The 26,725-nt window shown below is 34.8% G+C and overlaps 2 protein-coding genes and 1 long non-coding RNA gene across 3 annotated transcripts in view; 1 reads left to right on the forward strand and 2 right to left on the reverse strand.

Moving 5' to 3' along the window:
• LOC116143079 overlaps window positions 1–10,497 on the reverse strand; it is a 36,612-nt gene extending 26,115 nt beyond the window's left edge. Inside the window, exon 1 of the mRNA XM_031428496.1 lies at window positions 10,030–10,497. Within this exon, the coding sequence (XP_031284356.1) occupies window positions 10,030–10,457 (428 nt within the window). The 5' untranslated portion in view covers window positions 10,458–10,497. The remainder of the gene's footprint in view (window positions 1–10,029) is intronic.
• Window positions 10,498–12,615: 2,118 nt separating this feature from the next.
• Window positions 12,616–14,064, forward strand: LOC116143030. Its single transcript, XR_004130078.1, has 3 exons — window positions 12,616–13,106; window positions 13,490–13,540; window positions 13,893–14,064. It is a non-coding gene; the product is annotated as an uncharacterized LOC116143030 (long non-coding RNA).
• A 341-nt stretch (window positions 14,065–14,405) lies between these two features.
• On the reverse strand, window positions 14,406–23,713 carry LOC116143037 (acyltransferase-like protein At1g54570, chloroplastic). The gene is made up of 14 exons (XM_031428450.1): window positions 22,926–23,713; window positions 22,642–22,693; window positions 21,924–21,979; window positions 21,168–21,326; window positions 20,972–21,076; window positions 20,743–20,849; window positions 19,774–19,895; window positions 19,040–19,148; window positions 17,950–18,083; window positions 16,545–16,914; window positions 16,054–16,167; window positions 15,189–15,274; window positions 14,585–14,928; window positions 14,406–14,544 (listed from the first exon to the last, which is right to left on the reverse strand). Exons 1-13 carry the CDS (start codon window positions 23,362–23,364, stop codon window positions 14,634–14,636), a joined length of 2,148 nt encoding a protein of 715 aa, XP_031284310.1. The 5' UTR covers window positions 23,365–23,713; the 3' UTR covers window positions 14,406–14,544; window positions 14,585–14,633.
• Between the last annotated feature and the right edge of the window lie 3,012 nt (window positions 23,714–26,725).

Genomic DNA, 26,725 nt, shown 5'->3' on the forward strand with positions numbered 1-26,725 from the left:
TTTTTTCAGTGCATATTGAATCATTTTGAGCACTTACTGCTATCCAATGATATTCTTAATTTTTGCTTAGCTATTGAATATATAATTTATGGAGCTTGGTTATTGGAGAAGTTTGTCTACAAAGCCAATTGAGTAAGACGTAAATGACATCATCATCCGCAACATCGTCATCAGCACCTGTAAAAATGATAATGTTTACTAATGCAAAAATTAATGTTGGAAAGTTTGAAAGAGAGAAATTTGTTGGGTTAAATTCCTTTAGTATGTGACAGTGTGAAGTTGAAGATGTTCTGTTGATGTCTTGTACCAATAGGAGTTAAAGGCTATCATTGAGAAAGAGAAACCAATTGATATGAGGGATGTTGAATGGGAAATGATCAATTATCAGACATGTGGGATAATTCGTTTTGTGTCTCACTTAGGAGACATTTGTATAGAAACTCTAACAGAGTTTGGAGGAAAAGCATTTGGTGAAGAGTGCTAAAAATATACTTTTATTGAAGTAAAAGCTTTTTTGATTTGATTGTCAGCCAGGTATGTCCATGAATGACGATATCAATGCTTTCAATATGATGTTATGTTCCTGTTGAATATGAGCATTTAACCACCACTTTTATTCATGGGAAAGATAAAATGTCTTATGAATTCATTTGTAATACTTTTTTTCAAATGTTTGTGTGGCTGAAATTGAGGAAAAATGAGTCGGATTTTTTTTTGGATTGGTTTGTCATTGGTATCTCAATCTAAGAGTGGAATATGGATTTGGGTTGCACCTATCATATGGGTTTTCTAGCTTTAAGGAACTAATTAGGGGACAAGTTCTTTATGGGCAATGATAGTGCTTGTAAAATAATGGGGATCGGTACAATCCATTTGAAAATTCTTGATGGATCGATTAGTGTTCTGAAAAATGTCTGATATGTTCCCAGTTTGAAGAAGAATCTCATCTCATTAGGATTTCTTGAGTCTAAAGGACTAATGTCAATATGCAAGATGGGGTTCTTAAAGTTGTATCAGACGCGCTTGTGGTGAGGAAAGGTTATTAGAAGAAACAATAAGTTGTACTACTTTCAAGGAAGTACAATTATTAGATTAGTAGCTACAGTCTCTCAAGAAGATGTAGATTCGAAAAGCAACCATATTGTGGCATATGCATTTGGGACACGCGGGAGAGAAAACATTGTAAGGGTTGGTGAAACAAGGTTTGTTGAAAGACATAAAATCCTATAAATTAGAATTTTGTGAGTATTGTGTTCTGGGAAAGCAGACAAGTGTGAAGTTTGGCACCACAATCCATAATACTTAGGGTATTATGGATTATGTTCACTCTAATGTGTGGGGACCTACCAAAACAACATCTTTGGGAGGTATGCACTATTTTGTTTCTTTTGTTGATGTTTTTTTCTAGAAGAGTTTGGGTGTACTTTATGAAGAATAAGAGTGAAGTTCTAGAAATCTTCTTAATATGGAAGAAGATGATTGAGGCTCAGACTGGAAAAAAAATTAAGCATATCTGATCAAATAATGGTGGTAAATACAGAAGTGACTCATTTTTTAAAATATGTCAGGATGAGGGAATTGTCAAACGCTTCACAATCAGAGATACATCGTAGTAGAATGGGATAGCAGAATGCATGAATCAAAAGTTCGATGTATGTTGTCCAATTCTAGGTTGGGCAAAAAGATTTGGGCTGAGGCAGTTGCATATGCGTGTTATCTCATTAATCGTCTATTGTCAAGTGCAATTGAAGGCAAGACACCGACTGAGGTAAGGTCTAGAAAACCTATTTTTTATTATGACTCTTTACATGTTTTTGGTTCCACTACTTATTATTATGTGAAATAGTCTAAGTTAGATCCTAGAGCAAAGAAAGCAGTATTAATGGGGATTACCTCATGTGTGAAAGGATATCATTTTGGTGTCCAAGTTCGAAGAAAATGTTGTTTAGCATGGATGTGACATTTGGTGAGTCTTCTATGTTAGAGAAGAAACCAGGAAATCAGATAAAGGTTAACAGTACTCCACAGCATATGGAGCATACTCAGTAGCAGGTGGAATTTTAAACAACAATTGAACTAGATAGTGTCCACGAGACAAAAAGTGATCATGAGGTGATTGATGTGGATACTAAAGATGAAGAGGAGATTTTATCGCAAGAATCTCCATGGCAACAAGAATCAATTGCATACAATAGGCCAAGATGAGAAATTCGCAAGCTTGCTCATTTTGCTGACGGCTTATGCACTTCCAATCATAGGTGATGACATTCTTACGACTTATAAAGAAGTAGTTAAGAGTTCAAATTGTGAATCATGGAAACCAACCATGAATGATGAGATGCGATCCCTACATAAGAAGGTGATTGGGTGTAAATGGGTGTGTGCAAAGAATGAGGGATTTCCTAACAGAGAAGATGTTAGACTCAAGGCTAGATTGGTAGCAAAGAGATACGCTCAAATGGAAGGAACTGATTTCTCCAGTAGTGAAGAATTCTTCCATTCAGATTTTGCTAGCCTTTGTGACACAATTTGATTTTGAACTGGTTCAATTTAACATGAAAATCTCATTTCTACACAGTGATTTGGAAAAGGAAATCTACAAGACTCAACCATATGATTATAGGGTTTCTGGAAAGGAAAATTGGGTTTACAGATTGAAGAAATCGTTATATGGATTGAAGTAGTCACCAAGACAGTGGTACAAGCAATTTAATCAATGTATGATGGGCTATGGGTACACAAGGCCTGGTATTTCACAGGTAGTTAGTATGGTGAGCAGGCATACGCATGATCCTGGTAAAGGACATTGGCAAGTTGTGAAATGGTTTCTACAATATATTTGAGGTACTGTAGATATAGGTTTGATTTCTGAGCGAGATATTGATCTTAGTCTATTTGTTGTTGGTTATGTTGATTCTGATTACACTGGTGATTTGGATAAGCATCGTTCAAATTACTAGTTATCTGTTTATAGTTGCTAAAAGAACAGTGAGTTGGAAGTCTACTCTACAGTCTACAGTTGCTCTGTTGAAAAGCAGAGTACATGGCAATTACAGAGGTTGCAAAAGAGGGAATTTGGCTTCAAGGGTTGCTTGATAACTTAGGGATTGTTTTGAAACACATTAGTGTGTATTGTGATAGCTAGAGTGCTATTCATTTGGCCAAGAACCAAGTTTATTATGCACATTTGAAACACATCAACGTTCAATTTCACTTTGTACAGAATTATATTGAAAATGGGAAGATGATTCTTCAAAAAGATTGGAACGGAAGATAACCCTGCGGATATATTGACTAAGGTAGTGGCAAATGTCAATTTCACTCATTGTTGAAACTTGATCAACATCTTGTGAATTTGACTGCACCATTTGGCGCATTTGAAGATGTTGCAAAATTTGTTAGAAGAATACAGGAAACTATTTGAAAGATAATCTCATCAAGGAAGACCTGGCAAATAGGCGGGCTGGGAAGGTACGGGTTGGGTAACCACAGGTAACGGGTCAAACGGGTATAGGTCAACAGGTAAATTTTTTGAACAGGTAGGGAAAGGCACCACCCGTACCCGCCCGTGCAAGTATGGGTCGACCCGCGAGTCACTCGTTTTTCCCAAAAAAAAAATTTCTTTTTATTTTTTATTTTTTTTTATTTGTAAAGAGTTGATTGTGATTTGTGATGAATCCACCGCCTCTCATCTCCCATAGGATGGTAAGCTTATCCTACCGCCTCTCTTTGTTAAAGCCTAAAAATTCTGCCGCCTGCAAAAACAACCCATAAAGTAAAAACTAGTAAGAGAGAGAAAGTTCAACAACCCCAACAACCTTTCTCTTCCTTCGCTCATAGATCTTGTTTCTCTCACAGATCTTGTTTCTTTAGAATCCTAACAACCTTTCTCTTCCTTCTTCTTCATGCAAACCCATTTTCTCTCTCTCTCTCTTCCTTCTTCTTTATACAAACCCACTTTCTCTCTCTTTGTTCGCTCACAAATCTTGTTTCTCTCACAGATCTTGTCTCTTTAGAATCCCAACAACCTTTCTCTTCCTTCTTCTTCATACAAACCCATTTTCTCTCTTCCTTCTTCTTCATACAAACCCACTTTCTCTCTCTCTTCGTTCGCTCACAAATCTTTTTTCTCTCACAGATCTTGTTTCTTTAGAATCCCAACAACCTTTCTCTTTCTTTTTCTTCATACTAACCCACTTTCTCTTCCTTCTTCTTTAGACAAACCCCTTCTTCTTTAGACAAATCACAAAACCTACTTATAATAATAATTGTTATTATAATAACTGTTGAACAAAACACAAATTAAATAAGTACCAGAGGAAGAGGCCGGAAGGGAGATGAAATTCGGCTATTATTAACAATTTGAATATGACAGAACTGTGCAGGAAACTGCAAAGAAGATAGCGATGAGAGTTTGGAGAGGTTTCTAGAAGAAGCTTTAGTGTTCAAGGAAGGGATTATTGAAGCTGAAACTGAAATCGCCATTCCAAAGTTTGAATTGAATCTTGAGAAAAGAGAATAAAAATATCTGTTTATTTGTTTGTTTGCTTGGTAGAGAGAGTAATGTAGAGTTGAAAAGAGAGAGGAGGCTTGTTGTTAATCTTGAGTACGAGTCCCTTTTTGCCAGGTCTACATCAAGGTGGAGTTTGTTGAAAATGTGGCTCAAACACTTGAAATATTGGTTTTTGCTTGTATCTCATAGTGGTTAGGAAACTAAGGAGTCAAGTCTTGGTTTCCTGTATAAAAGGGTGGGAATTTCTTTAAGTCCCACATTGGATAGTTAACAAAAGGCTAATGCTTTTGTAACTATATATAGGGATATTAGGCTTTGGTTTGAGTATCCAAATCCATTTTTGGATCCCCACAAGTTTGAGAGTTTCCTTTTTTTTTGGGTTATTGTTTATATGCCTATATATTTTGGGTATTAATAGTATTGCCCAAAAGTTTGTAATATTCTTCAACGAATAATGGAGTTTCTTTTGCAGCACTTGAGGATGTAGGTGACAACACCGAACCTCCTTAGTTTCTAGTATTCTTTATTTTGGTTATTTATTTCTGTTTTAGTGGTTGTTATTATTATATTTCAATAGCTATGTCCACTTGGGAGCTTCATGGTAGTGGTTATGAGGGTAAACCACCATAGCAGTTTTGAGGGTAAACTACCGCGTAACGGTTTTGAGGGGTTTTTAGTAGCGGATTTTAAAACACCCAACTTGTGCTTGGGAGTTTATTTTCTAGCGGTTCTGACAGTTTTTTAAAATGATAAATTTACATGTATGCGCATAAAAATACCCAACTTCAACCAGTACTTGAGAGTGTTGTTTTTTCAATTACAAGGTAAGGGTCTTTTATTTGTTTTCTACGTATTAATATTTTATAATTTCAAATATGATAAAGTCTTCTTACCTTCTTCACCATTCTTTGCAGCATCTAGAATGATTGAAAAATTGTAGCTCCACTTCCCCAATAAAGCATCTAGAAATGAGATTTTTATTTTTTTTTTATTTTTTATTTTTTTAATGATTATTTAAGATTATTTTATATTTAATATGGTTGGAGACGCACATAATATGGTTAAATAAAAATTTGGATATAATTGGGATAGTTTTGTAGTGGATAGGTTATTTGTGGAATAAAATTTTAAAGCCAACCAAAACACCCCGATTTGGGGTATGTTTTATAAACCCCTCAAAAATACACTACACTAGTTCTGAGGGGTTTTTGAGCTAATCAAAACCAGTGCATAAAAAATCTGGCAAGTAATGGTTTTAAAATACCTCAAAACTAGTCTAATTAAAAACCCTTTAAAACCAATGAAAAAAAAAATTCCCAAGCAGACTCTTAGAGTCTATGTTTCTGTTGCATAACATATGGTTCCATGTTCACTTTTTGCACTACACTCTTAAAGAAGAAATGTATGTCAAAATTTTAATGGAGAGATTGTTTATTTTAAAAAGTTCCTAAAAATATGCAGATTATATTTAGTGGATTTTTTTGTGCAATATTAGTAAGATGTGATTATTTAACTCTCTTTTGCCATTGCGAAATTAAGTTATTATTTTGTTTTTCATTGGAAAATACGAGTTGAGGAAATCAGGATTAAGAAAGTAGCTTTTTGTTTAATTTCTTTCTGGACTATTGTTTCAATCACAGTTGGTCATTCCAGGAACTGCGCCAAGTTGCAGCAAAATTCGACTAAATTGCTTCACTTAACATCTGGCTTTCACATTAGCCCGTGTACACTATATTTTACATTTCAGCACCTAACCAGCTTAGTTTTTATTTATTATTTTTGTAAGTTATTTTGTCAACTTATGATTCTAATGATGTAACACTAGTTATGGTATGAACACATCACTTTAAATATTGCACAATCATTCTTATTTAAATTTCTAGTGTAACGACCTTGTGTTAAAAGTGATCACCTTTTATTATGTTGTTTATCTGCTATATCGGGTGAGCACCTCTGAGTCAAAGTAATCACAATGTATCTGGTAGATTTATTTGGATAACACGTGTTATGCTTCTAGAATGCATGAGCTGTTTTATTCTCTTAAGAGATATTTGTGTGGTCCATAACACTTGTCAATTTTATATTCAATGTACTAGAAAGTTTTATTCTCTTTGATAGGTGGCGTCTTGATATTAGAATAAACTTTTATAAAGGTGAATTCAATAAAGTTATTCCTTGCCACATGTCCTTGCATTAAAGCCCAAGTTTTCTATATTTTTGACTCCTCCAATGCAATTTTTCTTAAACCTGATTATTCCTCTTATATTACTCTAAAAATTCCTTAAGGTTTCTTTTGTTTAAATTAGGTTTCATATGTCTTAGGTAGGCTTATAAATACCTTTGACAAACTTTGTTTTATTTGTTCATGGCTGGAACGTAGGTTTCCATTGTTGTTGCTTGATGGGATTTTAAGCTTTTGGAGCTGAAGTGCATCTTCATTGCTATACCTTGAGAGGAGCTCAAGGCTAACCAAGTAATCTTGTGAATGTGGACCTTGCTGTGGTAGTTCAAAGTTCAACCAAAAGGTGAAGTTTGAAGCGTTGTAAAATAGGGAGTGTTCTTGCAACTGATGTTTAACTTTGGCTTTGTAATTAAACTATGAATGTTTACCATAGTAGATTGGCTACATCTGGACTTGGTCTCATGAATATAAGCATGTTGCCGAACCATGTAAAAACCCCTGGTGTTCTTTATTTTATTCCATGGTTGGTTGTTTTGCAATGATAAAGAATGAAAACTAAAATCAACTTAGCAACCCATTCCGCTTAGGTTCAATTCACTTGGTAAAGGAATTAATCTTTCAATTTTATTTTCTGAAGTATCTTTTTCACCAGCAAAGGAACAATCACAATGAATTAGCATTTAATGCAGACTCTCGAAGATATTTAGTTAACTAGTAATTGCTTAGGGATATATAGTTTCTCAGGAACGCATGGAAATTCAAGTTCACCTGTAAGTACAATAGTCTACAACCGAAGGAATTCCTCCAGCTTGAACATAAGAAAAAATAGATAATCAAGTTGCTGAAATGCCCCTAGTATCACCGAAAGAAAATTGCTGTTTTCCAATGATGTCTTCTCGGACGCAACACAATATTGTCAGTAAAGGCCAGATACTCCGACGCCAAGAAGCGTCGCTGGAATTTTATCAACTCAGCTCCCAGAATCGTTATAGTTTTAATGTGACGTAATTCATCAATTTTGTGACATTATTTGCATCGGAAGAACTCCATTTTCTTTTAGTATATGCTTGATCCTCGTCCCCTACTGGGAATATAATCATGCAGAACTTGTCATGAAAATTTTTCGAAGTTCTTACATGATTCAGGATAAGTTTAACTCCTTGAGAACAATATGTTATGGATAGTAAGATAAAGTTCCCCTTGGAATTGCAGTATTTGTATAAACATGTAAATGAGAATCAATGACCCAGGTTGCCTGATAAGAAATTGTAATATGGAAGGGCCTTTTTGAAGCCCAATTTTCTCGTTTATGAAGGTAAGGACAGTGCAAGAACTTGTATTTTTATGGGAGCATACGAGAAAACATCAAGATAAAAATTTTCCGTGTCAAAATTCTCAAGATCTCAACAAGGAAAGCAGCCATATCAAGAAAAGACTTTCCTTGAGCTTAGTTTCTGAAGGAGGCAATTGAGTGGATGTTGACGGTCTAGTTTCAGTAAGATGGTTGACCAATCTTTTGCTTGTGGAAGATGATGTTCTTTGTACCAATATTTTAAACCCAGTTAAGTCAGAAAAAGAATTGTGTCAAGTTTTAGTAGAAGGCTTCATTCTTCAATATCATTTGGTTCGCATAAGACTTAAATACCTTTCACATCAATCCATGTACTTCACATTTTCTCCTCTTCTGAATTTCATATTATCATAAAAGAAAAGAAAAAATTAAGAATTCTTAGGAAGAGCATCTGTCATGGCGCTGAGATGTCAAAGAGCTTGGACTTTAGTAAGTTCAGGAAGTTTAGAATGTATTTTTTCTAATATAAGATTTCTAGGAAAAAGTGGTCATTCAAATGCGTCTTTTCTTTTCGGATGAGGTTGATGATGAAACCAGATTTCCAGGAAAAGTGGTGATTCAATGAGCCCTATTTGAATGAGGTTGATGTTGGAAGCATGAGTTCTTAAGGTAGCTAAGTGTTAGGTGCTGGAGTGAGAGGGAGTATCCAATTGAAAGAGATCACTAAACCTATGTATATAGGGAGATAATGTAGGTTATAAGTTGAATAGTATTTCTTTTGAATTTTAGTTTCATTGATGTTGGTGTTTTAAATACGTTATTAATAACACTTACGTCATATGTGCTTCTACTTTTTAGAATGGTAACTGAAAGCAGGAGTGTTTAATGTAGGTGTGTAAACCAGACATAGGAATAATTAAAGTGTCTGAATTTTATGAGGCAGTACATGAAGAAACTGGAAAACGATCTGATTGAAAGTTTCTGACAGAACTCTAATCTAATAAGGCCAAAATGAATTTGATTTAGGTTAGAGAAGAACAGCTTTACGATTCTGAAATACTCTCACTAGGAAGTTATGTCAAATTTTGGTTTATTGAAACTAGAAAATTTTATTCAATATAATCTTTGATGGGTTTCCAGAGAAAGTAATTACCATAACCTGAAGACAGAAAACAAACTTAAAGCTCAAAACATAGAAGAAAGCAATCATATGGACAGAATTCACGAAAGGAAAAATATTCCATTAATTTATTGCAACTGCTTCATAAGAAAGCTTATTTTACAACTGAGATCAGAAACAAGCCTTTACCACAACTTAGCTGCTACGACAGATAGATTTCGAATTTGGTAAAAAAGAAAAAAAAGGAAGAAAACAGACTCTGATAGACTTACAAACCCATGACACAATAATATACTAGTGTATTAATATTACTTTCACAGAGCTGTGCCTTTGTACCTCCTTGCAGCCTCCCTGCTATCAATGGTGTTTGTGTATGATTCTACGGGATAAGATGGTGAATTGAGGTTGCCATACCGCCTTGAAGCCTCCCGGCTGTCAATGGTTTCAGTGAAGTCATCTCTCTTTGGCCCTGATGAGTAGAGATGAGCGTGGGGCAGGTCCCCTGGGTCGGGTTTTAAAACAGTGGGCGGGTGGGCGATGATGAGATAGGCACAGAGACCCTGGAATACTGAGAGGTGGTGGAATCCGGAGAAGTGGTGAATGTGGTAGGTTTGGCAACTACTGTCAAATACTCCATGGCTGCACCGATGTCATTTGCCGGTTTGGAGAGTGAAGTATCTGGTGGAGAAGCCCATCCTGTACGGCTTGGCCTTGCCCATCCACCACTGGTGATCATAGTTGGTTCTGTCCCAATACCATTTTTCCTGTGATAGTCATCATAGTTCTCATTCTGATAATCACCATAACCAGTATTACCATGATTACCAGTGGTAGGAGTCTGGCGCCAATGTGAACCACTCAAGGGGCCAAACCTTGGTCGACTAGCTTCAGTTTGCACCTCGGTGAGGAATTCCTCCACCTTTTGCGGGCGATCATGAACCGGACTTGAAGGCTTATGCCATTTATCATCACCATATCCATAACCAGTTGAAGGCTTATGCCACTTATTCTCACCATATCCGTAGTCAGTTGTAGGCTTATGCCATTGATTCTCACCATAACCGTACTCTTTCACTGGTTCATACTCAAATTTCGTTGGAGAGCTATGTTTGTGGTCACTGCTGAAAGGTGAATGAACCTGCTGCACAACTGTTTCAGTTTTTGTAATACAGTAACTTGTGTTATAGTCGGGATTGTAAACGACTGGATGTTTCCTCCCCTCAGCATCAACAATGACTGGCTTACAGACATGATCTGAGGCATAGCTGTTTGGCTTGCTCCATGTATCAGTCTGAGGCCCTAAACCGTTGTACCCGGAGTTCCCTCTGTAATTGTAACCATAGCCAGACATTGCTTAGCCTAGAGTAGGAAACTTGTTCTCTGTGTAAAGAACTCTAGACTTCTTTTTCTCACATCTCACGGTTGTTACACTTCTCCTTTATATAGAAATACTAAGTCCACTTTCGCTTCCATGATACTATATAAGATTCAAAGGCATAAATTGCGTGTCCAAGTCATATCTTAACTTTTGGCCACGCTCTTTGAGATAGCCTTTATGTTCTGGAAATATTAGCTTAATGAATCATATTCTGGTTCTTCCATGGATTGTGACAGCCACTATCTGTTATGAACACACAAACTGATTATGTTCTTGTAAGAATTAATCCAAATCTTTACAACAGATATTGTTCCATGATGTAAGAGATTTCATGTGTGAACCATGGTCACCTTGAAAAGTATAGTAAATTTAAAGCTAATGTGATTCATAAATTAAATACAACTCATACATGACAAAAGGAAGAAGTTACAGTAAACTATCAATCAGGATATAATAAAGTTGAGCATACTTCCAGTTTGCGGTTGACAAATAATAAAGATAAATAAGAAATAAAATAGATCTTGACCGCACAGTTATGATAATGATTCATTTGCTACAGGATCTTTCAATACATTTTTTGACCAATTGGAATTTTGTTGTAACTTAATCACATAATAGCACTCCAATGGGAAAAAAAACTAGTCTGGCGGTCAAATAGGTTTGCTCTCTTCTTTAAGTTTTTAGGTTCAAACTTTAGGGTCGCCTATCACAATAATATCATGACTTACCTAATCTTTTGGACTTGTAAGATGTTCAATGAATCCCGATTACCCAAAAAAAAAAAAAAGTTGATGCCAGAACTTCGGCAGTATCTAGTTGTGTCCACAAAACAAGTGGAATCAAGAAACAAGCTGGCTATTCTTCTCCACCCATGTCATTGTTAATGCCATCACTTGGCTAAAAATTTCTACCTCCCTAAGAGATTCATATGGGATCATATTCCATCCCTTTTCCCCAACATTGATACTCTTAGCATTAAATAAAAGTCTGAAGAACCAAATTCTTCATGAACTGTGACCTCCATTACCAAACTAATGAATTGCCTCCACTGAAATTGTCTTCTTCGTTCCCACAATTTTTTATTTCTACAGGTGAATAGAATAGAGAAAAAGTATGCAAGTTGCTTTGTCAAGTCAGGTTTCAGATTGGTCAGTACAAAAAGAAAAGCTGAAGCACCTCAGAAAGCTAAAGTAATGCAATATAAAAATACCAAGTGTATCTGTATCTTCCCTGAGTATTCTCTTCCCCAACCTGATCTAAGAGACAATTGCAGTTTCATGTGAATAAGAGGTATGACACTTATGCAACAAAAAAGGAATCCATAATAGTACCTTTAACAGTTTCCAGTCATCAAAAACTTGTCCAGAATCGTATAGGCTACTGCCTGCCTTGCTAGCCAATCAGTTTCTATCCCTTTTTGGAGGCAAAAATGGAAATGCTTACATAGTGTGAAGAGATCAAGAGACTACCAATTGATAAACTGATACTCATGTTCCCAGAATACCATGGCAACTACTACTATATTGACACGTGATAATTTCTTTTCTCTGTTTTCCATGTATAATGTCCATTTCATGTCTAGGAGAGACCCGGCATTAATTTGTGGTGCATTAAACTGAAAGCTAGGCTGGCCTTCTCATTGGCCTGACTGTATGTTTTCCTTTAAGTCATAGTACTACCAATCTATAACACAAATCTGACAAATAGAGAACTCATACATCCAACTATTTATTGCATTACATATACACATACATATAATGTTTGTGAAGAGAATTGCACCCCACAATTAAGGTGAAGAAGGACTCTTCAAGTGATTAAGGGTTAAGCAGACGAACCTTCCTTCAAGGTTCCACCCCCGATATCAAATTTGTATATATTGCCCACTGTTTTAAAAACCGGACTGGACCTACCGGTCCAACCGATTGGATCAAAAACCGGTCACGTGTCCGATTCGAGTCAACACCAAAACTGCCATAATGCAATAAGCCGCTTTAAGTCGTTTAAAACTGGATAAATTCAGGTTGGACCGGCAGATAAATCGATCGAAATTTTAAAAACCCCTAAATCCCTAATACGCAATCGCAGCCCTTTCTCTGTTTCTCAGCTTCTTCTCTCTCAGTTTCTCTGCGAAAATTTCTCAGCTTCTTCTCAGCTCTCTACGAAAATTTCTCTCTGAAATCTCACTCAAATCACAATCAACTCCACTCCCTAAAGTCTGAAATCGACGACGACATCTTCCTCCCTCGCCGAAAATCGACGACGACAGTTCAGTTCCTTGCTGGAAATCGATGGCAACAGCTCCATTCGTTGACGACAGCTCCATTCCTCGCTCCAGCTCCATTCCTCGCTCCATTCATCTTATTGAGAGATCTAATCAACTTCTCCTCTTTTAAATCTACTACCATTATTTTATTTCACCTTTACAGATGTTGATGCTTCTTTATGCATTGTGCGGATGTAGAATTCCATGATAACTTTATATTATTTGTTATGCTCTCGATAATTGATTTCCTTCTTTAATGCAAATGCCCTGATATTTTATTGGATTACTTATGCAGATCATATATTTCAGATACAAGTTAGCTGGCTCTCATGGGTACCGTTGTTGAGGATCCAAAGAGGGTACCGATTTCCATTTCCTTAACCTTAATTCCATGCCATCGTTTCTGATCTCTACTGTGATGATCCAATTTTTTTCAGAGAAAATTTTTATTAAGTAAAAAATCCCATTTTTAATTAAATATGTTTCTGAGGGAATTTTTTCAAAAAGAAATTAAAAAGGTCCAAACAATGATATGGAATTCTTTAATCTATCGTTTAGTAGCCCAAGCTACGGGATTGTTACTGGATCAAGTTATAAAGTGAGTAGACAAGTTGACATCTGAATCTTTTCTGTTTGAAAAGTCTGGCAAGTTGGGTGGATGCCTACTGTTACAAATTATAACCCTTTATCATTCATTTATGCCCTGCCTTGATGTTGTCATCTGACAAACATCCGATTGCAGGAAGCATATGGAAGTTTAGCCGAGAAGAAGCCCACTGTTGTTTTTGTTTGGGTAAGCATCTTGTACTAACTGTTACTAGAGTATTTGAAATGATTTCATTCCACAAGTTCTTTGACAAATTGCAATCACTTTCCACTACAGATACAAGGCCTCAACCCACTTTGTATATTATTTCTGTCTGAAATATTTGTAAACTATTTGATGCAGAGCAAACATTGTATAGAGAACGTTAATATTTTTTGTTGTTTATAATGTTCGGGGCGTGTACTATTTGCTTCTGATATATTCTTTTTCACATAAAAATTTTCTAGCTTGTGAGTTTGGATTTTCTTCTTTATTTCTTATTCTCTATATCTTCAGAGACTTCCCTGAGCTGGTATTTCCTTTCTCATTGATTAACCAGGTGGACCAGGCAGTGGCAAAGGAACCCAATGTGCAAATATTGTCGAGCACTTTGGGTACACCCATCTCAGTGCTGGTGATCTTCTTAGGAATGGTGATGATGATGATGAATAATTTTAATGCTAGTGTGTGAAGCTCAATCTAGATGAAGACAGATCAAAGAAAAAAACACTTACACCAAATGTTTTATTATTAATTATTATGTATTTTGTCATTTAAATTTAATATGTAATGGATGAACACAATATTATGTTTTAGATTTGGAGTTTAGATTGTTGTTAAATACTTAAATTATGTTAAGATTGTTATTGAATGTGATCTTTGAATCATGTTGGGTAGTAATTAAATTGTTATTGTGTTATTAAAAAAACTGAAAATCCTTAAAAAAAAAAAAAAAAAAGTTTTTTATGTGCTGATATCATCATGCCGATTTGATGATGTCACCAACCCAACCGGTTGGACCGGTTAACCCGTGAACCGGAGAGCAAAGCGGGTTGCCCTCCGGTCCAGGTTTTGAAACAATGATATTGCCCCCATGAAATGTATAATTGATAGAAGAAAAAAGATTATCTTTACAGGATGGTACATATTAGACCTTGAATGCAAAAATAGAATGAATATAACTTACAGCAGCAAAAAGGCTTTCTTGCATATACATGATATTATAAATGTCTAATATTCCGAAAAAGAATAATTTTTGTAACATTAGGACCCTGAACAATATACCTGTCCAATCAATTCTTCAAAGCTTAAATGTTGGAACATCACGACCATATATCAAATTATATGCAGCTCTATCAATAATGCTTCTATAAGGATCCTCTTCTCGCTTCTTCAACAAGTAGGCAATATTACGTTCAACTTCAGATTTTACGTGCAAGTACAATTCGTTTGCGTTTTCTTTGTCCCTCAAAAACACTTCTTTTCCCTTTGTGTGAATAGGTTTACCAAACAGATAATAGAAGCGGCCAGGAATCTTCGGCAATAGACCTGGAAGAAAAAGCGCTTGGTTGGCAACCTCTCCACTAGTTTCATCCCTACAACCAGATAGCACATTCTTCATCAGTAGAAGTAATCATATGCTTGTAATGTACTTTTTCTGCTGTTACAGATCTTTGAAGTCTTGTTTTAAAATTTCTGCCATGTCTTAATTAACCAGAATTCTTACTAATCACCAAAAAAAAAAGACAGTAGGCTTTTTAATTTTTTTTTAAAAGTGTTAGCTGTTCTTGAGTAATACAAATTTTATGGTACAATAGAGTGTAATGAAATAAATATAGCTAAAAGTAGCTGATACCTTATTTTCACAGACTTGCTAATTGAGTCCCTGATATAGTCATTAAGCACAGGGATTTTCATTAAGTCATTGTAATCGAGAACCAACTGCCACAGATTATATGCAAGTAAAATGTTAATTTGGAACACAAAATCAAAATATTAATATAATTATATACATATGAATTACTTCTATGGTTCATAAGAAAAAGCAGGGGAGAGAGGCAGAGGATTAAGGTTTGAAAAATCTTAAAGATTCTAAAATCATTCAGATCTACAAAGAAACCAACTTCATAGACTCATTCTAATCTAAAACAGCTTTTAGTTCATTATGATACTATTCCTAAAAGAAAACTTTTTAAAATAAAATTTGCTCAAACAACTAACTTATTTTGAAATTTAAAGACTTATGCCTCTCAATTGGTTTTCTTAAAACTATTCAGTTACATATCTATTTTCTTCACTTTACAGGAAGGGTTTCTACAGATTCATCTTTGTACTCAACGACCTTCTTCAGATTTTACTCTTAGGGGTCACTTTTGAAGTGGAGGCACTAAATTACTCTTTCAACTTTGCAGAAGTCTAAATTACATCATGCAATTACTGACCTTACACCATACAGTACCTGAATTCTAATAAAAAAATGCCCCATTTGTATCCATTTCTAGAATCTTAATTCTAACACACTGGTTACATTATCATCCAGAAATGCTGTCCTTGTATTGAATAAGGAATTCAAAAATATAAACATAAGGATAAGCAGCAGAAAAGATGGAGGATAAAAGCTACCACCAGCCTAAATACCAATCAAAACCATATTTCAGCATCAAAGAAAGACTCTTTTCTTTAAATTTAAAAATTAGTTAGTGATAAGAGTGTGGGCTTACTTCTGCTATGTCATCTTCTCCTATAGCCCCAAAGGGTACAATTGTGGCCCCAAATCGTGCTGCCATTCTCACAAATTCTTGTTGATCAGGCCAAAATAGTTTATATTGTTCACCCTGGCAAATGCAGCACTAGAACTGTGAGGAAACAATATATATTAAAAACCCATATATTATTAATAAAGAAGGACATTTACCTTTAAGTGAAGAGAATTTAAATTATCTATACCTAAGCTCATACACAACCATATTATTACAAGGATCCTTGAACATGAGGTTAAATGAGATTCCAGAAAAACAGTTAATATTTCCTACAGTGTTTTCATATTTTTAGTAGACATCATTACAAATTTTGCAGCTGCAATCAAAAAATTTTAAAGAATAATATTATCTCTAGTTTTTGTCCCCAGTGATGTGGCACCTCCTATTTTATATTGCCCCGTGGAAAATGAAATAAGATTTTATTACAAATGAATGCAAGGAACCAGACACACCTTGTAATGGAGAGCCTCACGTGCACCACCAGGATAAAGAAGAACGTGTGATTTTTTTGATAACAATTTAAAAAGATTTTTACCAGTAACAGGTACAGCTCCCATAACTTTTAACCAATCAGTCATAGAAAATTCATTAGATGAATCCTCGAGCCTTCCTAAAAATAACTCCGGATGAGCCATGCCGTAAACCATAATATTCTTCTCTCTCAAGAATTGTTCAACAAGTGGATAAAGTTCAAATCCCATCAGCATGTGGTAACCAACTAATAAGACAGGACCTTCATTTGGAATCCCGGAAAGGCCTTTCACTATCTTTCCATCTTCCAATGTTGAAAACATCACTGAACTAGTAGCAGCATTAATTAATCTGCAATTCATGTGATTGTAATATCAGCTACAGTAAAATGAGCAACAAATTGCAACTCAAATGGGCTGGTTTGAGCTTCAACTGAAGTCCAGACATGAATAGGAAATGTAAGGTACTGCCTAACTTGATTCAGACCTAGCTCCTCAATCATCAACTTTTAATTCGTAAAGTGGACATGCGCACAAGAGAGAGGTATCCTCAATTTCAACATTTAATTGTGAGAACAAGTAAAAGTCATACAAACTTATTCGATGTCAACAAAATTTTGCTGGTTTTCATAAATTTACATAGAAACTTGTAATAATATTGGATATAGAAACTGGTTTTCATAAATAAATTAATCACATATGCCAAATCTCTAAGAGGCCAACTTTCTCATACACTACAATGTTCTCAAAGATGAGGTAGAAAATAATCAAAAATGAACATTTACATTTTTGCAGAAACCAAGTCTTTGTCAATGTTAGCACATCCAATGATCAGGTTTCCTTTAAGCTGAAAAATGAAGGAAATATGAGGCTACCACATCTTTAGAAAAAAGGCTTAATGCGCTCTCAGAGAGATTTTGAGAAAAACAAATTTGAAAGAGGTTCTTTGCGAACCCAAATTTTTAACTGTCATTCAGATTTAATATATTCATGATTGAGCATGAGTAAGGTGTAGATCAGTCTCTAAAAGAATCAGTTGATAAGGTGCCCAAACCCAATTATGGTTCATGGATTTTGAGATGAAGGAAATATGAGTCTACCACATCTTTAGAAGAAAGCTTTAATGTGCTCTCAGAGGGATTTTGAGAAAAACAAATTTAAAAGATGTTCTTTGCAAACCCAAATTTTTAACTATCATTCAGATTTAACATATTCATGCTTGAGCGTGAGTAAGCTGCAGGTCAGTCCCTAGCAGGATCAGTTGATAAGGTGCTCAAACCCAATTATGGTTCATGGATTGGAATAGGCAGATTAAATCACATCACAAAAACACCAAAAAAAATTATAAATATATAAGAATATGTTGCAAAGTGCTGTGAAGAATTACCCAACCACTTGATCAAATGCATAATTGAATTCTGTCCTACTAGGAGGCAGAAAATCCAAGATGGAATCAAACTTCCTTGAACGACGGTATTTGCAGGTTCCTTTGATAATGGTAAGTAAACTTAGGCTATCTTCCTGTAATATCACAATAACAAAGAATTCAGCTATACTTGTACTCCCTAAGCTTGTACTCCCTAAGAGAAACATTAGTAGACATTACATTTTCTTTGCACAGAATAAAATATTTACAAACACAAATGTGACTAAGGATACATAATTGGTGCAACAAATGAGATCATATTCTGTAGCCACAGCGTCAAATCAATGAGAAAGATAAAAGAACATTAAAAGCATAAACTAAGAGACCACAAAGTTTTTCATTGTGCTGGGGCATATGGCACAACAGTTACACGCATAGAATGTCAGATGGATTTGCCCTTTCCTAAACTCCATCACAAAATAGACCAATTTGTGTTTGGGTTTTGACTTCTGCATTGAACTTGGTCATTGTGGCAATTAAAATAAGATTGCAACTGACAAAATAATAAAGCTATGATGTTAAAATTTCTTTTGGTATTCTTGTATCCGAAAGATAATCCAACACCTAAAAATCTAAATGAAGTTATATTTATGAAAAAACTGTCATTTGAAATTTTGCATCAATTAATATTAGAGCTAGTTCTAAACAGTTTTAGTAATTTAAAAGGAAGATTTCTGAGGACTTAGAACACCAAAACATACATAACAAACCCAAAAAAAAAAAAAGAAAACCAGAATAAAAGTATTTTGTATATGATTAAAATCCAGCCATCAGATAAGGCAACCAACAACAATATTAAAACAGGTGTAGTGGACCATTGTTTAACAGACAAATATAACCAATATGCATCACAGATAGCTGACTAGAACAATAATCAGTTACAATGATAATGCATCTATTGAGTTACAGTATATAATTGACCAATATAATGACAAGTATATAAAAATCATACTAAAATTGATCAAGAGATCCACTAAGTCAAACAATCTCAGATAAAGCTTAAGATGGAGCAGCACAATCTAACAGTACAAACTTACACTTTCTAACCTACCAATAGAAGTGAGTGCCCATTGTCCTTGAAGTGGCGAACTATGCAATTCTGCAATGAAATCCTGAGACGGTTTGCTTCATCTCCACTAGGAAGCATCTTATCCTTGCCACTAAAATAAAGCAAACATTCAACTTTAAAATTCATCAAGAAGCTTATTTTGTTTAAAGAGATATATAGAGACACACATACAAGCAAAATTATTTTTGTTTTTCCAAATGCTTTATTTACTCCTAATGAAGCTTATATAAGATGGTTTTAAGCATTTAGTATCAGAAAACCTGATAGACTCAATAGCAATAGCAACATAACGTGTATCATTTTTAGAAAAAGTAATGACTTCATGTATCAATGAAGCATTCTAGTCCCGAACAAGATGAAGAAGTTAATGAAAGCACACAAAATACTAATTAATACTTCCTGCTTTTGCTCATGACTATAACACTTGTGTGTTGGTTGGCCAATATGGAGAACTTTTGCCCTCAAATTCCCATCATAATATGACTCCAGAATTCCTATTGGCTGCCATTCCTAAGTCAACTAAGGCTCAAAGTTACTGTATAGTTCATGTTCATCAAGAACAGAAAATCCAGAATATCTAATGACAGCATTATATTTACAGATACAAAACACAATTAATAAAATATTGAAGGTTAAAAAGAAAAGGAAAAGCAACAGATAATCTATGCCCAGCAAACTATAAGAAAAACCACATTAACTCTTGAGAAAATAAGGACCTGGCAAGCACTAAGACTTCAGCTTTGACAGCATGGAGACGTGAATTAGCATACGCAGAAGCTGATTTAAGCAACTTCAGCTTCCAAAGAAGAGTATCCTTTGGTATAATATCTGCCATACCCTGAAAAATATTAAGAAAAAAAAAGGGATATAAATAAGAACGTAGATGAATATATAGCCCTCAGAGGATACATCTGCAACTTCTCAGTCTGGAAATAAGATTAAACAAAGAACTCAAAGGTCAAAAACATGAAAAATCAATCACTTCATTTCATTTGCTTGCAGTAGTGTCTTCTTCAATTCTAATGGGTTAATATACCACATTACACTATGTACTTTATTTTTGTATGTATTAGGTTTTCTTTTTCTGGAAGAGGGTGGGTGTTGTTTACTAGCAAGCACTTCATTTCACATTTCATTCCTTCTCATGACTTTATAAAATAGCTGCAAAGAGCTTCCAAAAGGGCACATCTGAAACACAATAATGCAAATGTTTGAATTGCATAACCAAGATGTGAAAATTGCAGGATCAGTTTGAACTTGAATTTTTTCTTTTTCATGCAATCAGAAAAATTGTGGTGAAAAAGGATTAGTGGGGTGGCACTTCTAACCCCAGTGCAGTGTTAGCTGGCCTATTTTGAACATAACATTTACAATAACTACTCATTATAGATAGGAGGAACAGAAGTGATATTTTATGAATTCAGAGAGTCGCCATCTGGCCTGAATTTTCTTTCATTCGACAGTGTAAATTACAAGTTAAATGGAGTAGAACCACAATAAAAGGTTTTCATGACCATAAATCAGCTATATATTGTAGAACTTCAGTCAGTGGAGACTGTAGAAAGGACAGTACAACCAAAAACAACCGAAACAAGAATACAAAAACTAATTCAAGTACAAAAGAATTTTTTATCTATAAAAACAAAGTACTACATAACACAAGTGCAAGAGCAAGCATTTCTTACAGAAAGACGTGGCAGCAAAGCAGTAAGGTTGGCAGAAAATTGTTGAGATCTTAGTCTAGGAGGGAGCCTGTTGTCAATATTAACCATTGCCATCTTAGTTGGTTCTCCTGATGTAGAAAATTAAGAAAGATCAGAGAAGATTTTCAATTTCTCATGGGGTGTAACAAGAACAATCGCAAACTGCAACATGTGGCAACTGATAATCACATGTATAACAAAAGATCATTACCCATAACAGAGCTAAGAAGATATGGGACTGTAAAATGTAATTCATCAGGCAAAGCCTCTAAGACAGGGAACAAGGGCTGAAGCTGTGATCTGCCAAATGAAGTAGCTAAAATGGAAAGGCTAAGCATGTCAGCATGTATTGTAGTATCAAGAACATATGTACTTAAAATTATAAAACTCAATATCGCAAAACTGACCTGGGTTAGCAAGTACGAGGACCAAGTCAATGCTCGGATTACGAGCAGCAACTGCTAGTGCTAGGCATCCTCCAAAGGAATCCCCCACCAAATAAATTGGTTTATTGGGAGATGAGGCATGCTCAAGCCTCACAGTTTTTTCAACAAATTGAAGCAGTCCTTCATACAAGAAATACCATAAGTTATTGATCAATCAAAGTAGGCTATAAGTGCAAAAAGAATACGCAAAAGTTATTGATAAATCAAAGTATGCCATAAGTATAAAAAGACTACACTGGATGGATGTCACATTTTAATTAAAATCAGAAGATATTCAATTACTGAATACAATTTCCAGGAAAGATAATTACATAGGATAATTTCAGAAATCTAAAGTATATAGAATGTAATGACCCTGTTCAATAGCCATGAATTCAAAAAACTACAGATCTAACTAGCCAACAATTTCATATCAAATCCCATTCTCACCTACCAGCCATTCATATAAAAAAATAAAAAATGAAAAATAGGATATATCATTCCAAAAAGGAAAAAAAATTAAAAATCACAAAAGGCCAATAATATTTCATTTTGCCAAGTTCGTTGGCATGCTCTCTCGCTCCAAAGCAACTTATTGCTCAAATCACCAACACACTCTAAAATTTGCAAGTTCTACTGATCATATTGATGGTTTGATGCACGCATTAAGTTGCAAAGAACTAAACAAAGTACATTTGTTAATAAGGGATGATTTCACAGGTTTTGGAAAGTAAAGACCTTCAAACGGTGTTCGATCATAAACAGGAATGTGGAGGCACCGAACTTCAAAGGCTCTGCATTCCCAGAAAAAAAAAAAAAAAAAATTCTGAATGAGAAATAAGGACCTTTAAAATGCATGAAAAATAGCAATGCTAAATATGACTTTTAAGAACTTTGATATGACTATAGTACAACAGAAATATGGTCAAGGGGGAATCATTTTGAGCAACAGAGATCTAGTTTCCTCAATGTAACTTCTTTATTTATGCAATGGGAAAATATATCTTAATTTACTTTCCTGAAGTTGGCTATGCAAAATTAAATGGACAGAAAAACATTTGTCAACATCTTTCTATCCACGGGAACTTAAAACAATGAACATAAGTTTAGTTTTATCATTTTGACCAGCACTCAAAAAGCCAAACCCTCTGAAATTTTTAGCAAGAAAACGATTCCAACAATAACAGGAGGGATTTAGCTTGATCCAAAGTAGAATGAAACCATGTTTCATAACATACATAAAACGTATAAATAAGAGTAGGACCATCACTGCAAAACTGACCCTACTTTTCCAGATACACAATCCTGAAACCTGACCCTATGTCCAGATTTTAGAACAATATCTAAAATTTTGTGTTTCTATTTTATATTAATAAATCTAGAAGTTGCTAATCAAAAGACCAACAGAAATATTCAAGCAGTCAAACTGCTCATAAGATAGCATAACAAAACTTACTTCCCAAGAGGTTTCTGGTGCAAAATAAGGCCTAACCCAAGTCCATCAAGCCCTGCAAGCATTAGAATATATAAATATAAACATTTCTTAGGATCGTATATTGTTTACCAGACCTTTAGAATTCCTACTGCAAGATATTAAAGTAAACTTTGAGGATCAAAATCACTTGTTAAAACCAAGAAATCTGTTTTCTAGATCCTAGCCATCTTATGTCTCTTCATATAAAAGACACATCAAACCTTTGAATACAGGGAGCTAATCACCATTAATGGAGCAACAATTACCAGGAAGAAACAGAAGAGTTGGAGAACCCTCCAAAGGAGGCCCGCAGTCAACAGGGCAAAACCACCGAGGTGGCCCTCCATCAGGCTTAACCATCTCCGTAGCTTCATCAAGATAATCCTTGACACTCTTAGTCCCATATCCATCCTCCCACAACACCTCTAAATCTTCTGAAACGGCATCTTTAACCAACTTTTTCTCCTCAATTCGAGGCTTTATCCTCCCATTTCCTGAATGCACCAAGGTTCCATCTTTCACTTTCTCCCTAGTTACAGAACCACCATTCACCACAAGTGAATCAGATGACAAAACTGATGAATCACCATCACCTAAACTCTGAGTTCTCACTCTAAAACGAGGCTTATACTCTAAATTTATTGCAGAACTAGGTGATACCCTGAAAGTAACAACTGATGCCATGTTTTGTACCAGCAATGACATCAAAAGTTTGACCCTTTTTAAAATTCACCAACGGAAAAACAGCAACTTTCAAGCTCTAGAAACTAGATAAGAGCTGCAACACTGTTCCCCAACTCACTCTAACAGAAACAATCACACACTTCATGCTTTCAAAAAAGTAAAAACAACAAATATCCACTAAACATGAAAATCAAAGCAAACCCAGAAACCACAATACAACAACTAAAACTAAGAAAACCCCAGAAAGCAGAATGGAATACAGTATCTCCACATCACAAACTTATATAGAGTTCCTACCAAAAAAATAAATACTATTATTAATATTCACTAAATGGAGCAAATGAAGAATAATGGGTAACAAAATTTACCAAGCAGAAATAAAACGAAAAAGAAATAGAAAAGGAAACGAAAGAAAAGTGCAAAATGAGTTAAGTGACATTTTGGAATTTAGTAGAGCAGTCTGATAAGTGGCCTAGACATTTCCATTGTATCTGGTGAAGCAGAGGCCACACTTACCTAAACTTGTGCTTGTTAGGCGCGCAGTTTGTAGCGGTAAAAAATTTGGTTTTTAATGGTGGAGTGGGTTGTGGTGAAGTGGGTTGTGGTGAAGTGGGTGAAGTGCAGTTTTTTTATGGGGAAGCTACGGCTGGTGAATAGATAGGCCAAAAAGGCAATAGGGGAGTCGTTCAAAGTTGCGCAATTGATACGTTGATAATTGATTTTGACACGAAGATTCGATACGATGTAAAGTGTTAAAAAACTGGTTTAAAAATTATACGTGAATAAAAAATATAATAAAGTAAATGAAAAATAGTTTTTAAAGTGGTTTGTATGTTTAAAGTAAATCCTATGTCTACTATTCTTTTTTATATACGAGATCAGAGGAGATTGCATAAAGCAAATAGCGAATAGAGGTACAAGTAATTGATTATTCATAAAAAATATCAAGCTAATCTCTTTCTTGCAGGTTGTCTGTGTTTTGAGAGTAAAAATTTATAATTAGAATGTGAGTTTCTTATCAGAATCTTGAAAATGAGAGAGAGAGCCCTCTATTTATAATAAAAGATTTTAGGGTAATGATTACAAGTCTGCAAGTAGACAGGTGTAGTACAATTCCTACCGCACTTCTCATTGGCTAATTACATGGCAAATGTCCTCAAATCGCGCAGGGCTTTGATAAGTGGGCGACTCTCATCCACTCGTAGACAAAGCCTAAGTCTGCCAAGTTAATTACAGCTATACTTTTTTTGTCTTTTGATGATGTGATTGCTCTTGGATGGTACAAAGTCTGCCTGAACTTTGATTGACGGTGGCTAACATAAGTTATACAATGATTGCATAGATTATATGCTATACTTTGCTATAATTTTAATATTTAATCATCTTTATTTGTAAAGATCTTAATAGTTAATGCAATAAATGGCAGACAGGAAAGATTTGAGTCCAAAGCAAAGTCCAACACCTTTCTCAACAACTTAAAAGTTAAAACGACTCATGTTTTTAACATTCTCCTATATTAAATGAAAACGTTCATCAGAGTAATATTATTCTTCTAATACTACAAATTAATCCTTTTTTTTTTCATCGGGGTATCTGAGCGAGCTTACACGTCACCTCAACTAACCCTCTGACTGACCTTAAAACTGTCGTTTACACACACCTTAACTAATCCCCTGGCAAAGCTTTAAAACTGTCGACCGTGTAAAAACTCTGGTAACCACCCCTATTAGAACTCAAGCGGCTCATGAAACCTCTTTTTTATCTTTTACCATCAGACCACTCAATGGTGATTTAATTCATTTTTTAAGTGTTAGTTGTGATAAAAGCTGTTATTATGGTATTTCAAAATACCAAATTGTAATTGTTTTTGGACTATTATTTGTTAAAAGCAATTGAAATTTTAATTGCTTTTGGGTTGTTATATATTAAAAGCAATTGAATATTTTAATTGTTTTTTAGACTGTTATATATTAAAAGCAATTGAATTATTCCAAGTTATTGCAATTCAAATCAGTCTTGGGCAGTTATGGTTTTAAAAGCAATTGATTGACTTTGGTTACAGCAAGAATGAGTTATGGGAAAACGGGCAGATTTTCAAGTATAAAAAAGGGTGGTTTTCTCATTTGAAACACACAATTTTTCACTTGAAAAATCTTTGTTTCCTCTGTGTTTTTTTAATTTCCAGCTCTCCTTCACCGCTGTTATTTTTCCTATATTGTTCTAAATCTCTATTAGAGTGTGCACTCTAAAATGAGATTTGTCATTGTGTCCTGGAGGTCAATCCGCTGTTGAACCTTTTTGCACCACGAAGATTCTTCCAGTAGGGGTGGAATTCTGATCTTAAGGACAGTGCTTTCGCACGCCTTGACGCTGCTGTCTTGCTGCCGTGTTCGTTGCTGTTTCACTGTTGTATTGTTATTATTTTGCTGCTGTCTCCCTTCAATTCTTACTGTTGTTTTCCTGCTGTCCTCTTACTGTTTTTCTGCTGTTTCACTGCTGTTCTTTTTCTGTTTTGCTGCTATCTCTCTGTTGTTTTTCCTGCGGTTCTCTTGCTATTTTCCTACTATTTCACTGTTGTTCTTCTGCTGTTTCATAACTATTCTTTCACTGGTTTGCTGCTACTGTTTTGCTGCCAATTTTGTTATTAAATTCCAACATTAGTATGTATTATACTTTTGGGTGGTGGTATAATTATTAATGTTTCAACTCAATAATCACAATTTTCTAAACCATACAAGTTTTATTTGAAAGATAAATTTAATTGTAAAACTCAGTGATTTACCAATTATACCCTTATTGAAACAACATATGATGTATATTTCTAATATGAAACGCTAGACTTGGTAATCTAACACATTCTATCTTTTTTTGTTGTTGTTATTTTCATTAAGAATAATTAGGTTGATTAATATGATTTTATGGCTAAATCGTCTTTTACACAAAATCTTGACATTTTGAGAATTAAGATTAACAGAGACCGAAATATTTTCTAAAAACATATTTTAAAATTACTTTATGTAATAGAAACTATGTTTGAGATATTATTAATAGATTTATGGTCTTTTTTTTTTTTTTTTTTTTTCAGTGTGAAACGAAATATTTGTAGTGGACGGCTGGAAATGCATATAATGATACAAGAAAGCCAAACAGAAACTCGTGCATGGCTGTCGTGAGGGTATCTCCAACCCTGCGTTACTTTGGTGTAAAACGCAAATTTCAACTCCAACCCAGCGCCATTCGTTGGGTGCTCTGTTACCGGACCGTACCAAATTTGGTGTAATACTATTTATACACGTCAATTTGGTGTGATATTATAGTACAGTAAAAAAAATTTAATTTAAATTTTGTTATTTATATTTAAATTAATTTGATTATTATTTAT

Source organism: Pistacia vera, unplaced genomic scaffold (assembly GCF_008641045.1).
Source record: "Pistacia vera cultivar Batoury unplaced genomic scaffold, PisVer_v2 Contig425, whole genome shotgun sequence".
NCBI lineage: Eukaryota > Viridiplantae > Streptophyta > Magnoliopsida > Sapindales > Anacardiaceae > Pistacia > Pistacia vera.